Below are 19,766 nucleotides of genomic sequence, written 5' to 3' on the forward strand. Positions count from 1 at the left end.
CTGACAAACCCCAGAAGAGGAGGGGTTGGGGGGAAGAGATAAACCACAGAACTTATATGCATGTATGCATAACCAATAAACATAAACAAAGCTGCGGAAGGGGTGGGGGTGGGGGATGGGGAGGAGGGTGTCAATGGGGGAAAAAGGAGAAACATCTGTAACAAAAACAAATTAATAAAAATAATTTAAAAAAAGAACAAAAGTATTTGGACATTATATATTTAGTATAGTTTAGCAATCCAATTTATATTGAAAATTAAGTGAATTGTTAGCAAGTACATTACATATACAAAGAACTCAATAAATAGCAGGTATTTTATAACCCTTATTGGGATCAAAATGTCTACTTTGTTTTCTTGTATTTTTTGAAGACGATACTCCATTTGTAAATTTAAGTTTGGTTGGCCCTTTATAGTCTTTTTGCTCAATATATTAAATACTTCCATTTTCTTCTTTTTGTAGAATCTTTGCGCTGCTTCTCTCTCTTGCTTTCTCCTCTCAAATTCCTGAAATTAACATATGTAATTTTTATTAGTAACTAACAGTAGATATAGTTCAGAAACTGTGTTGAAATAGGTATCACCATGCTAACACTTTAGGTTTGCCTTTTATTTTCAAAATGTTGTGTTACCCATTACTAAAGTAGTGTACTCTCTGTGTCTGCACTATAACACATGATAAAGTTATTAAACAGTTTTAATTATCTGCATGCAAATAAAATCAGAGCACAGGAGAAGGCATATTTATGAAATTATTTCATCATTTAACTATCCCCACTGAAGAGTTAAAAGGTACTTTGGAGTTTATCTGGTCCATATAACACTAAAATCTTCATTTCCAGAATATCTGGTATTTAATATCTGGTATTCTTTTTAATTTGCTACCTGACAGATTGAATTATAGAAAAAATGTTGGCTGCATACCATGTATGTACAAACATTGTGCTACTCATTGTAATTTTTAACCATTTAAGAATTATCATGCTTATTTCATTGGCTGAAAGATTCAAGTTTGTTTGTGTCTAAGGAAAAATAATTCAGTTATATAGTGTATAGATCCAAGAAGCACTTCTTGAAATGCACTATAATATTTTTACTAAATCCAATATAAAAGTTAAATAAAAGTTCTTTAATGTAATTATGTGCGCTGTTTTTCAATTTCCCCTGTAATACAGCTCCCAAATGGCACAGTCTTAAATTTGTATGGTGACTTATATTAACCAAGTACTTTCACACACATCATAGTACATTTCATTCTTTAAACTTTTATGCTGGGTTTTATCTTCATCTTAGACGAGGAGATGTTGCTCAGTGATATATGGAAAGTGATTTGCCCAAGATCCCAAATAACTGGTACAGCCAACTCATATCCAGATCTTGTCAATCTAAAGTCTGAGCAATTCTCTACTACACTATGCCATTGTCACTTAAACTTATGTTCTCATATGGTATGGTACCTCATTTACTTTAAAAAGCACATAAAGATCTGGAATTTATTTACGAATGTAAGTATTACGGAATGTAGTTTATCCCTATAGAATTTCACTAAACAATGTTAAAAAAAATGTAGTCTTACTGTCAATTATGGGTTCTTAATTAATGTTCTTAATTTTGATTTCTCACAGGCAATGATGCTAGCTATTAACATTTGAAATCTAAGAGACTGTCAATTTTTATAATTACAAAGTCCTAGCATTTACCTATGTAATGTTAGGACATTAAATGTTTTTCAGTATAATGGTCCTTACTGTCCTATACCTGGTATACTATTTCCAAAGGCGGCAGATAGCAGATGCTTGGTTAGGAAAAAGCAGAAATTATAAGCTCTGAAACCAAGGTCCACTGTTTCCATGGAGAAATGTTTCTACTTCATCCTAGTCCGCCACCCATTTAAGAACCATAACAATTTTAGATGTGAAACTTCCAGAAATTCCCAGATTTCTTAATCACATAAATTCTAAAGCTAAAACACAAAAAAATTTTATGTCAGTGCCATCTTTGTGGTATGTTTGATTGAGTGCTTTCCATTTTTTAAAGTGAAAGATTAATAAAGTTTCAGTACAAAAACTAAGTTAGCCATGGCCGGTTTGGCTCAGTGTTAGAGCGTCGGCCTGCGGTCCAGAGAGACCCGGGTTCGGTTCCCACTAAGGGCATGTACCTCGGTTGCAGTTTGTCCCTGGCCCTGGTTGGGTCATGTGGGTGACAGCCACTCGATGTGTCCCTTTCACATCGATGTTTCTCTCTCTCTCTCTCTCCCTCCCACTCTATCTGAACAAAAAATGGAAAAATGTCCTCTAGTGAGGATAAAAACAAAAAACAACAACAAAAAAAACAAAGAGTTAGATTAAACAAAATGATTATTTTGTCGAAGGTGTAGATAATTTTGTGTTTCTGAATGATTATAGAGAATGATAACTTTTTGCTTCGTTAATCTAGTAGCTTTTTAAAATTGTTTTATTTATTAATTTTAGAGAGAGGAATGAAGGGAGGACAGACGGAGAGGGAAAGAGTGAGGGAGAAACATCGATTTGTTCTTCCGCTTATCTATGCACTGACTGTTTGTATGTGCCCTGACCGGGGATTGAACCTGCAACCTTGTTACCGGGATGATGCTCTAGCCAACTGAGCTACCTGGCCAGGGCTTATTTTTTCTTTATTGATTTTAGAGAGGAAGAGAGAAACATCAATGAGAGAGAACATTGACTGGCTGCCTCTTGCATACTCCCCACTGGGCATTGGGCCCACAACCTGGGCATGTGCCCTGACCTAGTATCAAACCAGTGACCTCTTAGTGTATGGATCGACGCTCAACCAGAGAGCCACACTGGCCAGGCTCTACTAGGCTTTGTAATTGGCAAGACACACTCTTTATAGTAAATAAATATTTTAGTCACCTCCCCTCTGGCTTTCACTTGCTTCAGTAAAATTATGAAAGTCATCTATATTTTTCTTTTATTTTTATGCTCACACGAGGATATTTTTCCATTGCTTTTTAGATAGAGTGTGAGGGAGGAAGGGAGAGGAAAAGGAGGAGGAAGAGAGAGAGGGGGAGAGGAGGGGGGGAGGGAGAGGGAGGGGGAGGGGGGAGAGGGAGAGGGAGAGGGAGGGGGAGGGGGAGAGGGAGAGGGAGAGGGAGAGGGAGAGGGAGAGGGGGGGGAGAGAGAGAGGGAGAGAGAGAGAGAGAGAGAGAGAGAGAGAGAGAAGAGAGACACATCGATTGGTTGCCTCTTATCTGACCCCGACAGGGTCTGGAGATCAAACCTGCAATGGAGGTACATGCCCTTGACAGGAAATCATTTGGTCTGCAGGCCATTGCTCTAACTGCTGAGCCAAATCAGCCAGGGCTTTCTTTTATATTTTTCTTAGGTCAGTGATTCTCAAATTGTATTATACATATTGAGGTACTTGTTAAAAGTGCAAGTTCCTGGACCAATAATACTTAGTAAACATTATTCCAGAAGCTCATATCATTAACCTATGAGCAGTATCTTCAAAACCCTATTCTTGACCACCTCTCAAGGACAATGTAAACAATCAAGGAATCTGAATATGTTGACATTTTCCAACTCTAATCATACCATTCATTTACTCAACGAATATTTACAGAGAACATACTATGTGCCACACACTAAGAAGTACCGCTTATATATACTTTTAGCACAAATACAAAAAATAATCTAAATATTTTTAAAGTTCTTACTTGTTTCTTAGCAGTATGCTTAGCTTGTACCTGTTCATATTCTTCTTGTGCTTTTTGATTTGATGTTTTCATTTTTCTTTGGAATAGTAAGGAAGCTTTATAAGATAAAGAAAAATAAGTCGCAAAGATTAAAAACAGTATCACCAAAATTATTGCAAGTATGTCAAATACAGTACTTGTAAAGTAAAATCTCACTTATGCAAATTAATAAAAAACAGGGTGTACATGAACTTTAATCCCAAAGCTCTTTGACCACTTCATCTCTACTCCACTTCACCTACTTGGTCACAGATGACCACACCTCCACTTAGGACTATTCTACCTTCAAGTACTTCTCTCCTCTCTGAAGGTGTCCCACACGGCTGCAGATAATTCAACCACTTAGGCCCAGACTTCACTCATTTCCTCAGGCTATATGATTCATTAATAATCTTTGTTTGTCCTGTCTCTCAACTTTTCACTATACCAACTCCAAAAACACAGTACAAAATATTTTAGTAGCTACCTTCTTAAAGTAAACTAATGCATACATTATTCATTACCAAACTCTAGATCCTCTTCTAATTACCAATCTCTCATTCCCCATCCTTCCATACTCAAGTATCTAGAAAGAATAGTGAATAGACTGATAGTCACTTCACTTTCACTTCTTAACTCTGCAATCTGATTTCTGCTCTTACATTGTAATCAAATTATCCACGCCAAAACAGTTATGACCTTCCAACCAAATGTGATGATCAAGTCAATGGGCACTCTTCAGTTTCATTTAATAGACATTCCCCACTTTTGAAAAGTCCATTCCGTTAGTTTTGGTGACATTTTTTTTCTCCTGATCCTTTCTAATTGCTCCTTCTCAGTGTGTCATGCTAAAGCCTCTTTCTCTTTCTAACCCCAGGTTTTCCCCCAAGTATTTTTCTCTTTGTTGGTCTCCATGTTCTTCTTAGACAGTTACATCCATAACCATGGCTTTGGATGCTACACGTAAAGGTAAAAACTTCATCAGGGTTATCTATTGAAAAATTTCTCTCCAAGGTCACTAATTATTGCCTAGATCACAAATCCAAAGACCTGTTCAGTCTTGTTTTTCTTGTACTTCACAATATTTGAGAGTTGACCAATCCCTACTCAGCACAATTTTCCTGTACTGATATAGCATCACTGTATTCCCCTTTCTCCAATTAAAGCAGTTCTATTTAACTTCTTCGGTGACAACTTTTCCCTGCTTTCACTTCAAAATGAGAAATCTTCAAAAATATTATTTTTAGTTCATCTTGTTTGGGACTCTCTGTGCTTCCTGGACTTGTATGTCGGTTTCCTTCACCAAGTTAGGGAAGTTTTCTGTCATTATTGTTTCAAATAGTAATAAAATGGCAATTAATACATATCTGTCAACAATTGAATCTACAAACAACATGAGCAAGCAGAACAGAAACAGACTCATAGATACTGAGAACTTTCTGTTGCTTGCCAGATGTGTGGGGGCTGGGGGGAGGGGGTGAAAAAGATGAAGGAATTAAGAAGTACAAATTGGTTGTTAGACTGATGAACTTCAAAGGGAAGGGGGGAGGGAGGGCGGGATGAGATAAACCAAAGAACTTCTATGCACATATGCATAACCAATGGACACTGACAATAGTGTGGTGAAGGCTAGAGGGGGGTGGAGTTGGGGAGGGGGTGGTTAATGGGGGAAAAATGGGTGACATCTGTAATACATTCAACAATAAAGATAAATTAAAAAAAAAAAGGGGGGGGGAATATTATTTTTACCTAAGAATCTTGTGCCATGATTAAACCCTCCCTTGCTTCAATTATCACTGGAAATTATTCATTTCTACATTTCTAATGCTAATTTTTTGCCTGATTTTTACACTCATTTTCAATAATATGATGGACAAACCTACTGAATTTTTAGTTTCTCTGTCTTTATCTCCAACTACACTTTTTTCTGGGGTCCTAGTTCCTACTATGTTCATCACAAAGCTCCAATTTTAAAGGACAAAATTTTAGTGAAATAAAAATGTATGGTCCCAAGTAACACCTGGCTACTCTACAAGTTCAGATTTTTGGCATGTTTTTTAACGAGATATGTGCAGAGAAAATTTTATTAGTTAGCACTTATAAAACCAAAGTGTTATGGAGCTATGCCATTTCTTTTTTAATTGATACTAAGTATCTCTGGGAAAAAAGTCTGGATTAATAACAGCAGCAACAGCAGTAGTAGCTAACACTCACGTAGCACTTTCCATGCCATATTCTTTTTAAAGTACCTTATAACGAATGAACTCATTTAGTCTTCACAATGTCGTGATAGGTCAGGGATACCATAGAGTCTGTGAATAATTCATTCTGGAGAGGTACAATGTGGCAACTCTGAATTAAATACTTACTATTATTTCCATTTTAGAGAAGGACATTGGGCACCAAATGTTAAGTCCAGCTTGAGTCCATCCATGCTGTTAACCACCAAAGTATACCTCTCAAACATTAGTGTTTTTAAAAATATATATTAATAACAGGCATTAACTGAGGTCCAGGTAAGTTAAATGTACTTGAGAGGCTGAAATCTAAAACCTAGATATTTTCATTCCCATTCCATTACTTCTTCAATTAAGCTAACCTAGCCTAATTCAATCATTTAAGATATCAAAAAAAAAAAAAAGCCTCCATGAAAAAATGATCACCTAATTACACTGTGACTTCTAAAATGCCTCAAATAACAATTTCAATTTCCACATAAATTATCCTACAATTTCTTTCTTCAAGCAGTACTTATATTTAAAACAAAGGATTTCAAAAGAAGACAATACATACTTTACCCTTTCTTCTTTACATTGTTCTTCTGGCTGAGGCTGGTCAATGCTATAATGTTCTTCAGACAAAGCCTGGTCAATGTTTTATGGTTCTGCTGGCAAAGCCTGATTAACTTGTTCTTCTGACAAAGGCTGGTCAACTTTTCTAAGTTGCTTCCTGAGACTTTCCTTTTCAGCTAAATAAAGACGTTTCAGATGATCAGGGGATCGATCTCTGAAACGGGATTCCTGTGAAGCTTGAGCCTTCTTATTCCGTCATAGCAATTTCTTGTAATTTTGCTGAATCTTCAATTTTCTTCGAAATGCAAAACCTTGTCCTACATTGAAGAATATCAATCATTAATTACTTTCTCAGAAAATAAGTGGAATGAAAAATGTAGGTGTTGCCTGGCCAGTAAGGCTCAGTTGGTTGAGAATCATGCCTGCACAGAAAGCTTGCAGGTTCTATTCCTGGTCAGGGCATATACCCAGATTTCTGGTTATGCGGCAGAGAGAGCCAATTGATGTTTCTCTCACGTAAGTGTCTGTTTCTCTCTCTCTCTCAAAAAAAAAAAAATCAATAAAAACATTTTTTAAAATGTAGCTGTTAATTTTAAATGAAAGACTTTTCCATCATCACATTATGATGCTAGAATTACTTTGTTTTGCTTTAAAAGGTTATTGCAAGAAAACAAATGTAAACTAATGAGTGAACAGTAAAAAGACCTGGGAAACATTAGTTATGCAGACACTTAAAGTAAGAATCTCAAATAAGGTAAAATGAATAGAGTGTTGCACAAATTCATTTTATTGTACTCACAAATCAAAACAAATTCCTTAATTCATCTAAAAGACTTAATCTAGTTCTTCAATAAATATGGAAAAAAACACCTCACTACTATTATTCTACCTTAGAGAAAGTACTACACAACTTATTTGAAAAGTAATCCAACACAAAAGAGAGATGGTGTATGACTTTCTGAACAGCTGTTTATTTAAGATTTACACATTCCAAAAGAGATCTGAGGAACTTACAAGACAAAATGACAGACCAAAGGAAAGGCAGATAGATCAGTAAGAGAAGATTGGAGGGGTCTGGGTTATTTGTAATCAGCAAGGATATGGGGCAGATTTCTGGCCCTATCCTTTTCTGTAATACATACTGTAATGCATATACATAATACACACACAAATAGACCCACAGATGCTTTCTGCATATAGTTTCATGAAGATAGGTAGAGGAAGAGTTCTGATCAAGAAGGAGGATAAGTCGGGGAAGATGTTTAAAAACACAAAGTCAGCAACACTTCCTCCTCTTCCCATCCAGAACTGAGACATGCACAGCTTCAGCTGGCTTAGGAATTGTGGTCGGCAGTTTGACAGACATGAGCACAGCAAGGACAATGGGCCAGGTACAGAAGGTCAGGAAGGTGGAAAGCCCTGGTTGCCTAGCAAAGGACAACTGTAGTGTGGGACCTAGCCCCTAGGGTGACCTTTTCTCCCCTATCATATGGTTTGGACCCCTTGAGCTTTTCTCCCTGGAGATAACAGCTAGACCTCAGTTCTGCTTCAGCTCCAGGCCCAGAAACGCAGCAAAACCAGACAAACAATACCAATACTGAACTCAAAACCAGTTTCATTGAATAATGACCACCTGCCCTGGCCCCCACCAATCAGTAGAGACCCAGACCCTGAAAGGACACACCTGGAAAACTACTGAATATCTATTCAGATGTTCTCCTAGGGCCTCCCTCAAAATCTTCACCCTTAAAACCGTCAGGAGAGAGGACCCAGACGGCTCTCTCCCTCCCAGGAGCACCTCGGAGCCTCCCCAACCCCACACCCCAAGCCCCTCACCTAGACCTTTCTCATTCCTAAACTCCAAGGGCCCTTCCTGTGCCTAACTTGTTTCCTAAGCCCATTTCCTCTACAAATGACTTCTTCTACCTCTGTGATTTTCCAAATAAATGTGCTCTTACAGCTTGAGTCTGGGCTCTGAATTCTTTCCCAGCCAGAACTCAAGTACCGAGGTTGCTGAACGCAGGTCCGGTCTGAGCCCACTGGTCTAACACCTGGTGCGGGTCTCAGCGCCCCCAGTAGAATGACTTCCTCTGCCCTCAAGCAGGGACTGACCTGGTTCCTAAATCCTGCCTCCCTGTTTCGGTGGGTGGCGTTTTCTTTTCTTTTTTTTTTTTTTAATTTTTTTATTTTTTATCCTCACCCGAGGACATTTTTCCATTTTTTGTTCAGGTAGAGTGGGAGGGAGAGAGAGGAACAGAGAGAGAGAGAGAGAGAGACATCGACGTGAAAGGAACACATCGAATGGCTGCCACCCGCACGACCGACCAGGGCCGGGGACAAACTGCAACCAAGGTACGTGCCCTTAGCGGGAACCGAACCCGGGTCTCTCTGGACCGCAGGCCGACGCTCTAACCGCTGAGCCAAACCGGCCAGGGCTGGGTGGCGTTTTCTAAGACTTCACAGCCTGAGGACTGCAGGGCTGCCTTCTCACCCTCGCGGACGCTCCCCGCGAAGCCCCGAGAATGGTTAGGTCGCCACGTCCTCTGTTTCACACGCTTATTCTTGAATCCGACCGGAGAAATTCCTTCGCCACGAGTCTCAACACTCTCGGTCTGCCACCTTGCCGCTGGCCTCCTGGGCGCCATGGCACACGAAACCGGTCTCCAGAAAACCGCAACGGACGCGGTCAAAATACGTCATCAGCCCGAAGCAATCAATCGCCCAACTTCAGTGTGGATCAGAGCTCTACTTATCCGGCCTGTGCTACTTTCAGCAGAGCCCTCGCCTCACGACCACGTTTGCGCCACCTACAGCCCGGGAGGGTGAGCGTCATGGCGGCGTCGGGCCCGCTCCCGGTGACCCAGGACTTGTCCACGTTGCGCGCGAAGTTGCAGGGGCTGCTGCGGTTCCTGAGAGAAGCCCTGTCCATTTCTAATGCACATACAGTAGACTTCTACACCGAGTCCGTGTGGGACCAACTGGTCGACTTGCCTCCGGAGACGGTGCTGGAGGTGCTGAAGAGGTCGACGGCGGCGGCGGAGGCGGAGGCGGCGCGCCCCCTGGTGGAAGCCGACGGAACACCAGGTGAATGGCGGGTGGGAGGGACGGAGAGGCGGAGAGAAGGCACTGCCCGGGAAGCGTGCCCTCTAGTGGAAACCGGGCGGAATCAGGTGAGTCGGGGGCGGGCCTGGGAGGCTGGTTTTTTGGGTCCCCGAGGCGGGGATCAGGTTGGAGGGGTGGTGCGAGGACACGGTTCGCCGGTTCACTTTCGGCCCCGGGTGCTTGTGTATTTCCACAATTTAACAGAACTAGAAACTGGCAGGGGTGTTCATTTAGTAATTCAGCGATACTTTTGACGGGAAGGACAAGGGGAATGGTGTTCTATAGATTCTCTGTGGAAACACGGCAGAAGGTGAATCAACACTTAGTACATCGAGATCATTTCAAATGATGATAATAGCCAAGAAGGAAATAAAAACAGGCAGATGTGATAGCAGTTGTACGAGAGGAGAATGCTTTAACTCAGGTGGTCAGGAGCATGAGAAGGTGCCCGCCTGTGGCGAGCCGGGAAGGGATTTCAGGCCCTGGGAACCGGAAAGGCCCTGCGGCAGGAACCGGGGCTGGCAGGTGCAGGTGGTGCCTGGAACCAGGTGCGCAACCGCGCCAGGTGTGAGCAGGGAGGTGAGTAGGGCCGCACCGCGCAGGGCTCTCTAGCCTTGGGAGGACTTTGGATCTTAAGTGTGAAGGGAAACTTTGGGGCCATTTAGTAAATATAGTGACCTCACATTTGAAAAAATAACTCTGACAGTAATTTGAAGAACAGACTAGCAGGGCACACGCTGAGAGGCCAATTAGATGACTCTTTCTTTCTTTTTCTTTTTTGGTACATTCCCCTAGTGGGGACCGAACCCGGGACTTTATAGCCCGTAGGCCGATGCTCCAACCGCTGAGCCAAACCGGCCAGGGCGAGGTAACTATTTCAGTAGCACAACAAAAAGATGATTATATCGTGGACGAGGTTGGTAGCGGTAAAGATCTGGAATATTGACTAGTTTCTTTGAAAATTATTTATAAAGTATCTACTATGTGCCATGAGTTTTTGTAGGATGTGGGGTTTTTGCCCTCAAGAAACTTAGATTCAACCAAGGCTAGTATATTTTGGAAGTAGAATGATGAGAGAACGCTAGCAAGCTCCTGGGTTTTCTCCTCCTTTGTTCCCAACCTTGCCCTAGCTAGTGAACCTTATTCATTGAGATTCTCTGAACGCAGAGTGCCCCTGGAGGAGCCCCCTATAATAGGACTTGGTAAAGATTGGTTTCTTTCAAGTCACAGTTTGTTGTTGAAAATGTTAGGCACGTCTTTAGTTTGCTCTCCTCATATCCACTACTTATAATGTGACAACTTAAACTCCAAAAGAGCAGAGACCATGTCTTTCCTATAAACAAATGTAGTCCCAGGAACTAGTGAGATACCTGGCAGGCATTAAATGCTCAGTGCATATTTGTTACATGAATAAATTAATGAATGACTCATGGTAGCTTCCCTCAAAAGAAAAGAAACTACTTTTAAATGTAAAGTCCAAGATTTTCATATGGGTTTAACTTTGTCTTCATATAATAGAAGAATTAGATTGTCTTGTGTATTCTAATAATAGGATTAATTGATATTTACTATTTATTCTGCAGTGGACTGTTTTCTTGCATATTTTCTCTTGTAATCTTTACATCAGTTTTGTAGGATGGGTTCTGTTTCTTCCAAGTTATGAAATTGCAACTTGAGGAATTAATTTGCTAAAGACACAGCTCTTCATGGAGTTTCAGACTGCTGACTTCAGAGTCTGAGTGAGCTCTTTGCCACCTTGATAAAAGTCTACTCTGAAATATTTAGTGATGAATTCCAAAGGCCATTATTATCAAAACCAATATTTTTTATGACACTAATGCATTTCTTATTTTTTTTGTTTTTATTGTTTCCCCTTTCAAGGATGTAAGACTTGTTCACTGCTGTATACCCAGTGCCTAGAACAATGCATGGTCAGAGTAGGTGGTTAGTAAATATTTGGCAAGTAAGTAAATGAACGAATGACACCACTTTTTAAGCTAGGGATACAATTCTAACATCTTGTGGGAAAATCTTATATCTATCCAACAAAAAGGAATCTCGGCTTGATTGTTCACCTTTGAAATGTTGTTAGCTCTGCAAATTATTTTACACAAAATATTCAGATTTACAGATGGTCAGCTGCCTATAGTGTTAAAAAGACTGATTTTTAAAAATAAATTTTGCTTGTAAGGAATATTAATTTTTGTTTTTGTAGAGATTACTTGAAATGGGTATTTTCTCCATTCCTATATGCAGCCTGCTTGTATCAGAGAAGGGCAGTAGAATCCTTTGACCAGATTTGTACTTTATTTAAGAATTGTTAGCTGCTATTTACAGGTTAATTTAGCAGTTAAATTTACAGACTTTTGAGTCTGATAGGGTTTAAACTCCAATTCTACCACTTATCAGCCATGTTGATCTTGGAGAAGTTCATAATTAAGTAGAAAAGGAAAGACTAGATAAGGGGAAGTGCAGAAGGAAAGTATGTTTGCCATTTTAAATGGGTTGTTTCAGCAAGACCTCAAGGAGATGACTCTGGAAAAAATCTAAATACGGGGAAAAATGAGTCATGAAGCTCTCTTGAGGGAAGGCATTCCAGATAATGAGAACAAGGAGCTCAAAGGCCCTGAGGTGGGAGCATGCGTGGTCTGTTTAAGGAGCAGCAAGGAGAGTGGAACAGATTTCCACTAGGGACTCACACGAAGTATGGTTTTCTGCTGGTTTTGTATGAGGAGTTACAAATAAACACAATTCCCAGTGCGACCACGAGTTACTGCGCAGTGTATGGAAGTAAACTAACAGATGTTTGGCACAATCATTTGGTGTTTTATGAGACCAGGTTGTTTCTGAAAATCCTCAGTGTAGCCATTTCAGTAGATTTCTCTTGCCAGGTGATCTTCTGGCCCAGTCAGAGTCCTGAAAGTTTCTTCTCTTCTGTTCAACTAAAATGTCCTAGCTTTTAAAAAAAATCTTGATTCTTCAAAATGAAAAGGAAAGATGTTAAAAATAACTGTATTTCAAGGGCATAAATTATGAGTGTTATAGATTGAATATGTTGAAGCCCTAATCCCCATTGTGATTGTATTTGGAGATGGGGCCTTAAAGGAGGTAATTAATGTTTAATGAGGTCATTTTGGTGGAGCCCTTGTCCAATAGGAAGGGGATGAGACACCAGAGCACACACTGAGAAAAACTGTGTGAGGATATAGCGAGAAGGCGGCCATCTGTAAGCCAAGGAGAGAGGCTTCACCAGAAATCTACACTGGCAGTACCTTGATCTTGGACTTTCAGGTTTCAGAATTGTGAGAAAGAAAATACATGTGTTGTTTAATTGACCTAGTCTGTGGTATGTTGGCATGGCAGCCTGAGCAGATGAGTACAATGGGCTTTTCAGACAGACCACCTGGATTGAAGTCCTAGCTCCCCCACTTGTTAGCTTTGTTAACTTGGGCTTGAATTGTTTGTGCCTCAGTTCCTCACCTATAAAATGGGAATAATTGTAATACTTACTTGATGGAGTACTGTGAGAGTTAAGTGAGTTAATACATAGAAAGGGTTAAGAAGATGCCTAACAAATAGCAGCACTGAATCCATTCATGTGTTTTTGTTTTTGTTTTTGTTTTTTTTTTATCCTCACCCGAGGACATTTTTCCATTTTTTGTACAGATAGAGTGGGAGGGAGAGAGAGGAAGAGAGAGAGAGGAAAACATCAATGTGAAAGAGACACATCAAGTGGCTGCCACCCGCATGACCAACCAGGGCCGGGGACAAACTGTAACCGAGGTACATGCCCTTAGCGGGAACCGAACCCGGGTCTCTCCGGACCGCAGGCAGATGCTCCAACCGCTGAGCCAAACCGGCCAGGGCCATTCATGTGTTTGACTAATGTTTATTGAGCACCATCTACCTACCAGACCCTGTTCTAGGCCCTACTCACAGGGAGCTGATGTTTAGTAAGGGTAGATACATAGTAAACTGTGAATATAATATCAGGTTGCATTAAATTCCATGAAGAAAAGTATGACAGGCAAGGGGAAGTGAAAATGATGGTGTGGTGGAGAGAAATGTCATTTTAGGTATAGTGATCATGATCGGGAAGTCTTATCTATCAAGACAGAATTTGAACAGAGACTTGAATAAAGTGAGAGAGCCAGTTATGCAACTGTCTGAGGGAAGAGTGTGTCAGGCGGAGTGAAGAGCAGGTGCCCAAGCTGGAGGATGCCCACTGCGTTGGAAGCAGAGCTGTGGGGTTAGACTGGTAAGAGATGAGGTTTGAGAGGTGGCCTGGGGCAACTTCATGTAGGGCCTGTGGCCACACTAAGGGCTTGGCTTGTACTCTGAGTGAACTGGAAAGCTCTTTAAGGATTTTGTGTGGTGGTGTGATATGTGATTTATGTTTCAAAGGAATGACTGACATGTGTGCAAAGAAGAGGCTATTATTGGAAGGTTAGGAAGCAGGAGGACAAGATAGAGGCTATTAAAACAGTTCACGGAGGCTTCAGGGAATGGGAGCTCAAAGAAGTCAGGCAGTTTCTCTTGCAAATGACAATGATAAACATTGGCCAGGTTCCTTTTGGTGAGCATCTGTGTTGTTAATTTGCTGTATTTTAACTGACCAATACCAAAAATGTATACCCACGATCGATTTTTATTTTGTAGAGCTTTCCCTTAAATTATTTTTATTGCCCGGCCGGTGTGGCTCAGTGGTTGATCGTTGACCCATGCACCAAGAGGTTGCCAGTTTGATTCCCAGTCAGGGCACATGCCCAGGTTGTGGGCCTGATCCCCAGTGGGGGGGATGCAGGCGGCCAATTTATGTTCTCTCTCATCGTTGTTTCTATCTCTGTCTCCGTCTCCCTTCCTTTCTAAAAATCAATAAAGAAAAAAAAAACTTTCAGGAAAAAAAATTGTTTTTATTGCATTTAGTAGATTAAATTTCTTTTTGGCCATCCTAAGTAGCTTTTGTTGGTTGTGGTGATGGTGGTGACTGTGGTGCACTGGAATTGTGCGCATCTGCAATTGGAACACATGGAACCAGAAAGCATGTTGGAAACAAAGTGAGAACAGAGAAAGAGTTAGTGTCATCTGTTTTGCTCTGTTGTGTTTAACTTTTAGTCATTTATTTTCCTTATGTATTTTATCCTCAACTCTGTTTTCCATGTTTTAGGTTTTCTGGGTCTTTTTAGGAGACTTCAAGCGTGGAAATAAAATCACACCACAACATATAGAAGCAAGTTATCAGCTCTATTCCTGGGTTGCTAAGTAAGAGTGAGCAAAAATGCAAACACACACGCACCCCCCCCCCCCCCCCCACACACACACACACCCTGGCCAGTTTGGCTCAGCTGTTGGCCTATGGACCAGGGAGTCCCGGGTTTGGTTCCCACTAGGGGCACGTGCCAAAAAAAAAAAAAAAAAAAAAAGAAAATGCAAACATACCTGCAGAAGCCCAGGATAACTGGTCACCATACTTTGTTTGTTTGCTATATAGAAAGTGTGTTCATATTTTTTTTATATGAGACCATTTAGAGTTTGAGTTTATATTCTAGTTTTTTTCTTTTTCTTGATACATCTTTATTGTTGAAAGAATTACAGAGGTCCCTCTTCCCCCCACCACTGGCATTTCCCCCACTTCACCACATTGATGTCTGTGTCCACTGGTTATGCCCATATGCATATAAGTTCCTCATATTTTAGTTTTTAATGGTAAACCCCCATTTCTGCTCTCTACCCCACCACATCCCTGTACCTTTCGGTTATTAAAAAGTTCAGTAAAACAAAGTTCATGGAGAGTCCTCTCATTTATGGCATTTTCCCCCTCATTCTACTTAAATTATGCTTTTGTTTAGCCAATCAGAACACATTTGAATGCCTTCTACTTGTTTAGATATCCTTTATGTTATTGTTTGTTTAAATTATGTCAAATCACTCACCTTTCACTGGAAACTTATAGTAACCTGTCTTCATGGTTTATCATAATTTAGATTCCTGCCCTGATTTACAAAGAAAAAAAAAAAAAAGAGAAAACAACTTGCCTACATTGCTTCATGACTACTAGGGTTTATGTTTCTTTATTTTTTTGCCTCATCACCCCAGTGAGCTCCTCCGTAAATGATATTAACATCTTTCCAGTTACTCAGGCTCATACTCTCCCAACTCTTCTTCCTCCATTTCTTCTGGATCTACCGCTTCCTGTTTCCACAGCAAATGGTTTGGCCCCTTCCTTTTTAAATCTTGCAACAGAATTTTCTCATTACCTCAGAACTCTAATTCTTGCCTTCAGACGCTGCTTTTCAATTGCTTTTTCATTCAATCTGATCTCCAGTTATCTTTCAAAATCATAGTTCTGGTCTTGTCATTCCTCTGTTCAAAACCCATCCCAGGTCTCCATTTTGTACAAAATAAAGTTCTTCACCTCTGGCCTTACCACTATCGCCTCTGCACTCGGAACCGCCACTATTAGGGAAAGCAGTTGGAGACAGTGTAGAAAGAATATGGGTTTGCGGTTAGCATACGTAGTTGTTTTTAAAATTATTTTCTCAGTAAGAGATCAATGGACTGAATTGTTTCTTCTTAATCAAGTTTATTTTTCATTTACCAAATCAATTTCTAAATTGCTGGGCTTTTGGTATGATTTTTCATTTTCCTTCAAATTAAACTATGAAAAGGGTCTGTTAGAGTTAAAATACTGTGGCCAGATTTTCCTATTTTTATATTTAATTATATTTTTATAAGTAACAATTAAAGTGAAAAATGCTTATGAAACAGTTACATGTGCTTTTCACATTCAATATCATGTTAATATTGGCACAATAAGGATGTGCATGTCAGTTCTTTGTTAATTATATCTTATTCTTTCTAAGAGCATGGTTTACATGTTAAAATAACATCTTTTTTCATTTGTATGCAATCATAAATTACACTAAAGTAGCATTGACAAAAAGTTTCTTAGCACATAACTGGGTGATATAAGTGGATTTATTTTAAAAAGAAACAGTATATATTCTGTTTTCTTTCTTACATAAATGATAGGATTATAGATATAGTGAAGCATTCATAAAACTTAACACATCCCATCTATAATTTTCATAGTTCAGCAAGTCAGACTCCAACTTTGCATTGACGTCTCCTAAGCACGTATAAAGGATTGAAGCCTGGAGTCAACAGGAGCCAGAGCCTTAAGCTGTATTATTAAATTTGCATGGAATATAAGTAAATTTTCATTCTAGAACACGTCTAATTAAACTCAGCCAACACTTGTGCTAGAGGAGTTTTATCGATCAGGGGGAAAGTCAGCGATGCAGCTATTACAGTGGCCCTGGTGGGAGACAGAACCTCAGTGATAGTGTGGGGGTCCCCACATGGAAGATACTTTTACGTTAGGGTTGATGGGTGGCTGGATGTGTGCCCTGCGGGCACAAGGAGCATTTGCGGTAATGTAGACATTCCACTTCGCACTGGGTGAGGGATGACACTACTGTACTAGGTAGGGAATAGAAGGGAAAGGTTTGGCGACGAGAACGGTCAGTTGAGTTTTGAACTTTTTGAACTGCAGGTATCTGTAGGACATTTATGTAGAAATGAACACAGAACATTTTTATGCCCTTGTGACGATTGTTATTAGGAGTGCACTATTGATTTCTTCTCCAAGTTCTGGACATGGGACTATCTAGGCTGTGTTATGATAGCAATGGTGACCTTTGTCCTGATCCTTGTAACACAGTTAAAGCCCAGAATTAATTTATCTTTGCATTTTATATTGCATCAGATTCTAAATATTCTGACTCACTCTTTTCTTCACCTTGCAATTCTACACATTAGGGCTGAGATGAGGTTTTATGCTGCTCTCATAGGCCCGACAGTGAGAGGACCAATGAGGTCCTCCCAGTGGCCTCAGTGATCACTGCCACCACAGAACCTGAGAGTGAGTTCCTCCCAGTGTAGCTGGTGATGCTACAATAGCAAGTGTATTGAGGAATTGTTTTCATTCATTCATTTCCTGCTAACTGAGTGCCTGCTATATGCACGATATGTTGTTCTGTTTCTAGAAATACATACCACAACAAAACCTTATCATAAAAACTTTTATTTACTTTTCAGAGACTTAGTTGTTTTATTTTTTATTTTTTTAAATCCTTACCCGAGGATACTTTTTTCTCTTGTATCTTTAGATGGGGGGGGGGGGGGGACATCGGTGTGAGAGAGACACATCAACTGGCTGCCTCTGACCAGGGCCAGGGACCGAACCACAACCAAGGTACATGCCCTTGACTGGAATTGATTCCGCGACTCTTTGGTCCGCAGGCCGATGCTTCAACCGCTGAGCCGAACCAGCCAGGGCAAAAAGCTTAGTTGTTTTAAATATAGAAATTGCTTTTTTAAATTTCTTGAAACCTTATGTTTTGTGCCAGTAGAGAGGGAGGTGTTGAGGGGAGTGAAGAAAGTGAAAGAATAAAAAAGATAAAGTGAGCATGAACTAGCTCAAGATATTACATGTGATGATCACTGCCAGAGGCAGTTCTTCCTAGACCTGATCCTGACAGTCAGATCTTCCTAGCACTTTTCTAATTGCCCTCTGCTTGATTTCATTCTTTGTCCACTGAACTTGCTATTGTGGCATGCTAATCGAACGTGGGAATTAAGACCAAGGTCAAACACTGCCTTGGTTTACACCTTGTCACTTAGTGTCTGTGTAAATGGGGATGAATTGCAGCCTCTCTAAGTCTCTATTTTGTCTTCTATAAATGGTGATGAGAGCACTATGTAACTAGCTGATAAGACTATTCCACTTAGTGTAAGCTATTTATCATGGCATCTGGCACATAATGTATGTGCAATAAATGTTAGCAATCATGCAATAATAGTGATGAGTTTTTATGAATCCTAACAGTACTCTGATTCCTGAAAGTGCTAGATAACATTCAAGTAAAATAACATTTAGTTTTGAAAGTTTTTAATTTATTAAATACAAATATATGTTCATTGTTTCTATTTTATTTTTAGTTTTGAAACATTATTATTCATTTCTTTATCCTGACATTTTTATAATCCAACACGTATATATAACTTTTCTATCTTTACTTGCACATTGATCTCTGCTGTTAAAAAAAAAAAATAGAGATTTCCTGATGCCATGTTGTAGAAAGTAACTTCTCCCTGGCCTGTTTGCTTCCCTCGCTTTGTCATGCCCAGTTAACCTATCTTATAAGAAACCTCTGTGGTACAGTGTGATACAGAGTGTACAAAAACTAAGTCAATAAGAAAGCATGCAATAAAGCAGAACAGGTACGTCCAGCAGAGGGAGATATTGGCAAAATAATTAAGCCACATAATATGCAGGTGCAGTGGCACCAAATTTAAAAACAAAGTTCTCCCTTTGTGAAAGCATCTAACTAATTAGAAGTAACTACATATACGTTCAGTGGTTGCTGTGGATTCATATAAGTTCTGCTAGTTGCCTAACTCAAACTTATTATACAAGTACCTAGGGAAGCACTGCAGGACTGTGTACGCTGTTACCTTTCAGAGATGGAAGTCAAGACAAGATCATTGACACACTTCTCTCTCTCAATAGAAGTTACAGGCTGGATGACTTGAGAACAAAGAATGTACAGAAGTTATATATACTTCCATAATTCAAAAATGTGTTTTTCGCCGAGTTCTAGATATTCTGAATAAACTTGGTGTCAAACGAAATGGCTGAATAAGAATACTATCCTTTTTATAATATCTTTGTAATTTAGATCTCTAACGTTCTGAAATTACTGGGAGGCCTATAATTAAAAGCAAATTAACAACATTTAATTAAGCTTGAATTGGAATTTTTTCAAGTATTTTGAGTAGGATAGTTAAGTTGATTTGAACCCTTACTTTTCCAACAGAAACATCACATTTCTTTCTGTTGGCAACATTGTCCAATAACTGACTACTATAATAGTCCCTCTGCACTTTGAGATTTAATACTCTTATTCTATCACACTCTAAGAAATTGCTGCCCTGGAACTTGGGGATGTTGAGACTGCCCTTAAACCTGAGAGTCTCACTTAATAGTTGACTGAGTTTTCCCCTCAGTATCATGCCTAGATATTTTGATGTGGATTTTATTACTTTTGGCTACATTAGTAAATTCAGTTTGTAAAATGTCCAAAGAACTTT

At 39.8% G+C, this 19,766-nt stretch overlaps 1 protein-coding gene and 1 pseudogene across 1 annotated transcript in view; one reads left to right on the top strand and one right to left on the bottom strand.

The window, feature by feature from the left end:
• Nucleotides 1-221: 221 nt before the first annotated feature.
• On the bottom strand, nucleotides 222-9,536 carry LOC118623779 (annotated as a pseudogene).
• Nucleotides 9,326-19,766, top strand: part of LOC118624655 (methyltransferase-like protein 25) — an 80,825-nt gene continuing 70,384 nt past the window's right edge. Inside the window, exon 1 of the mRNA XM_036253068.1 lies at nucleotides 9,326-9,593. Within this exon, the coding sequence (XP_036108961.1) occupies nucleotides 9,341-9,593 (253 nt within the window). The 5' untranslated portion in view covers nucleotides 9,326-9,340. The remainder of the gene's footprint in view (nucleotides 9,594-19,766) is intronic.

Source organism: Molossus molossus, unplaced genomic scaffold (genome assembly GCF_014108415.1).
Source record: "Molossus molossus isolate mMolMol1 unplaced genomic scaffold, mMolMol1.p scaffold_m16_p_10, whole genome shotgun sequence".
Lineage (NCBI taxonomy): Eukaryota > Metazoa > Chordata > Mammalia > Chiroptera > Molossidae > Molossus > Molossus molossus.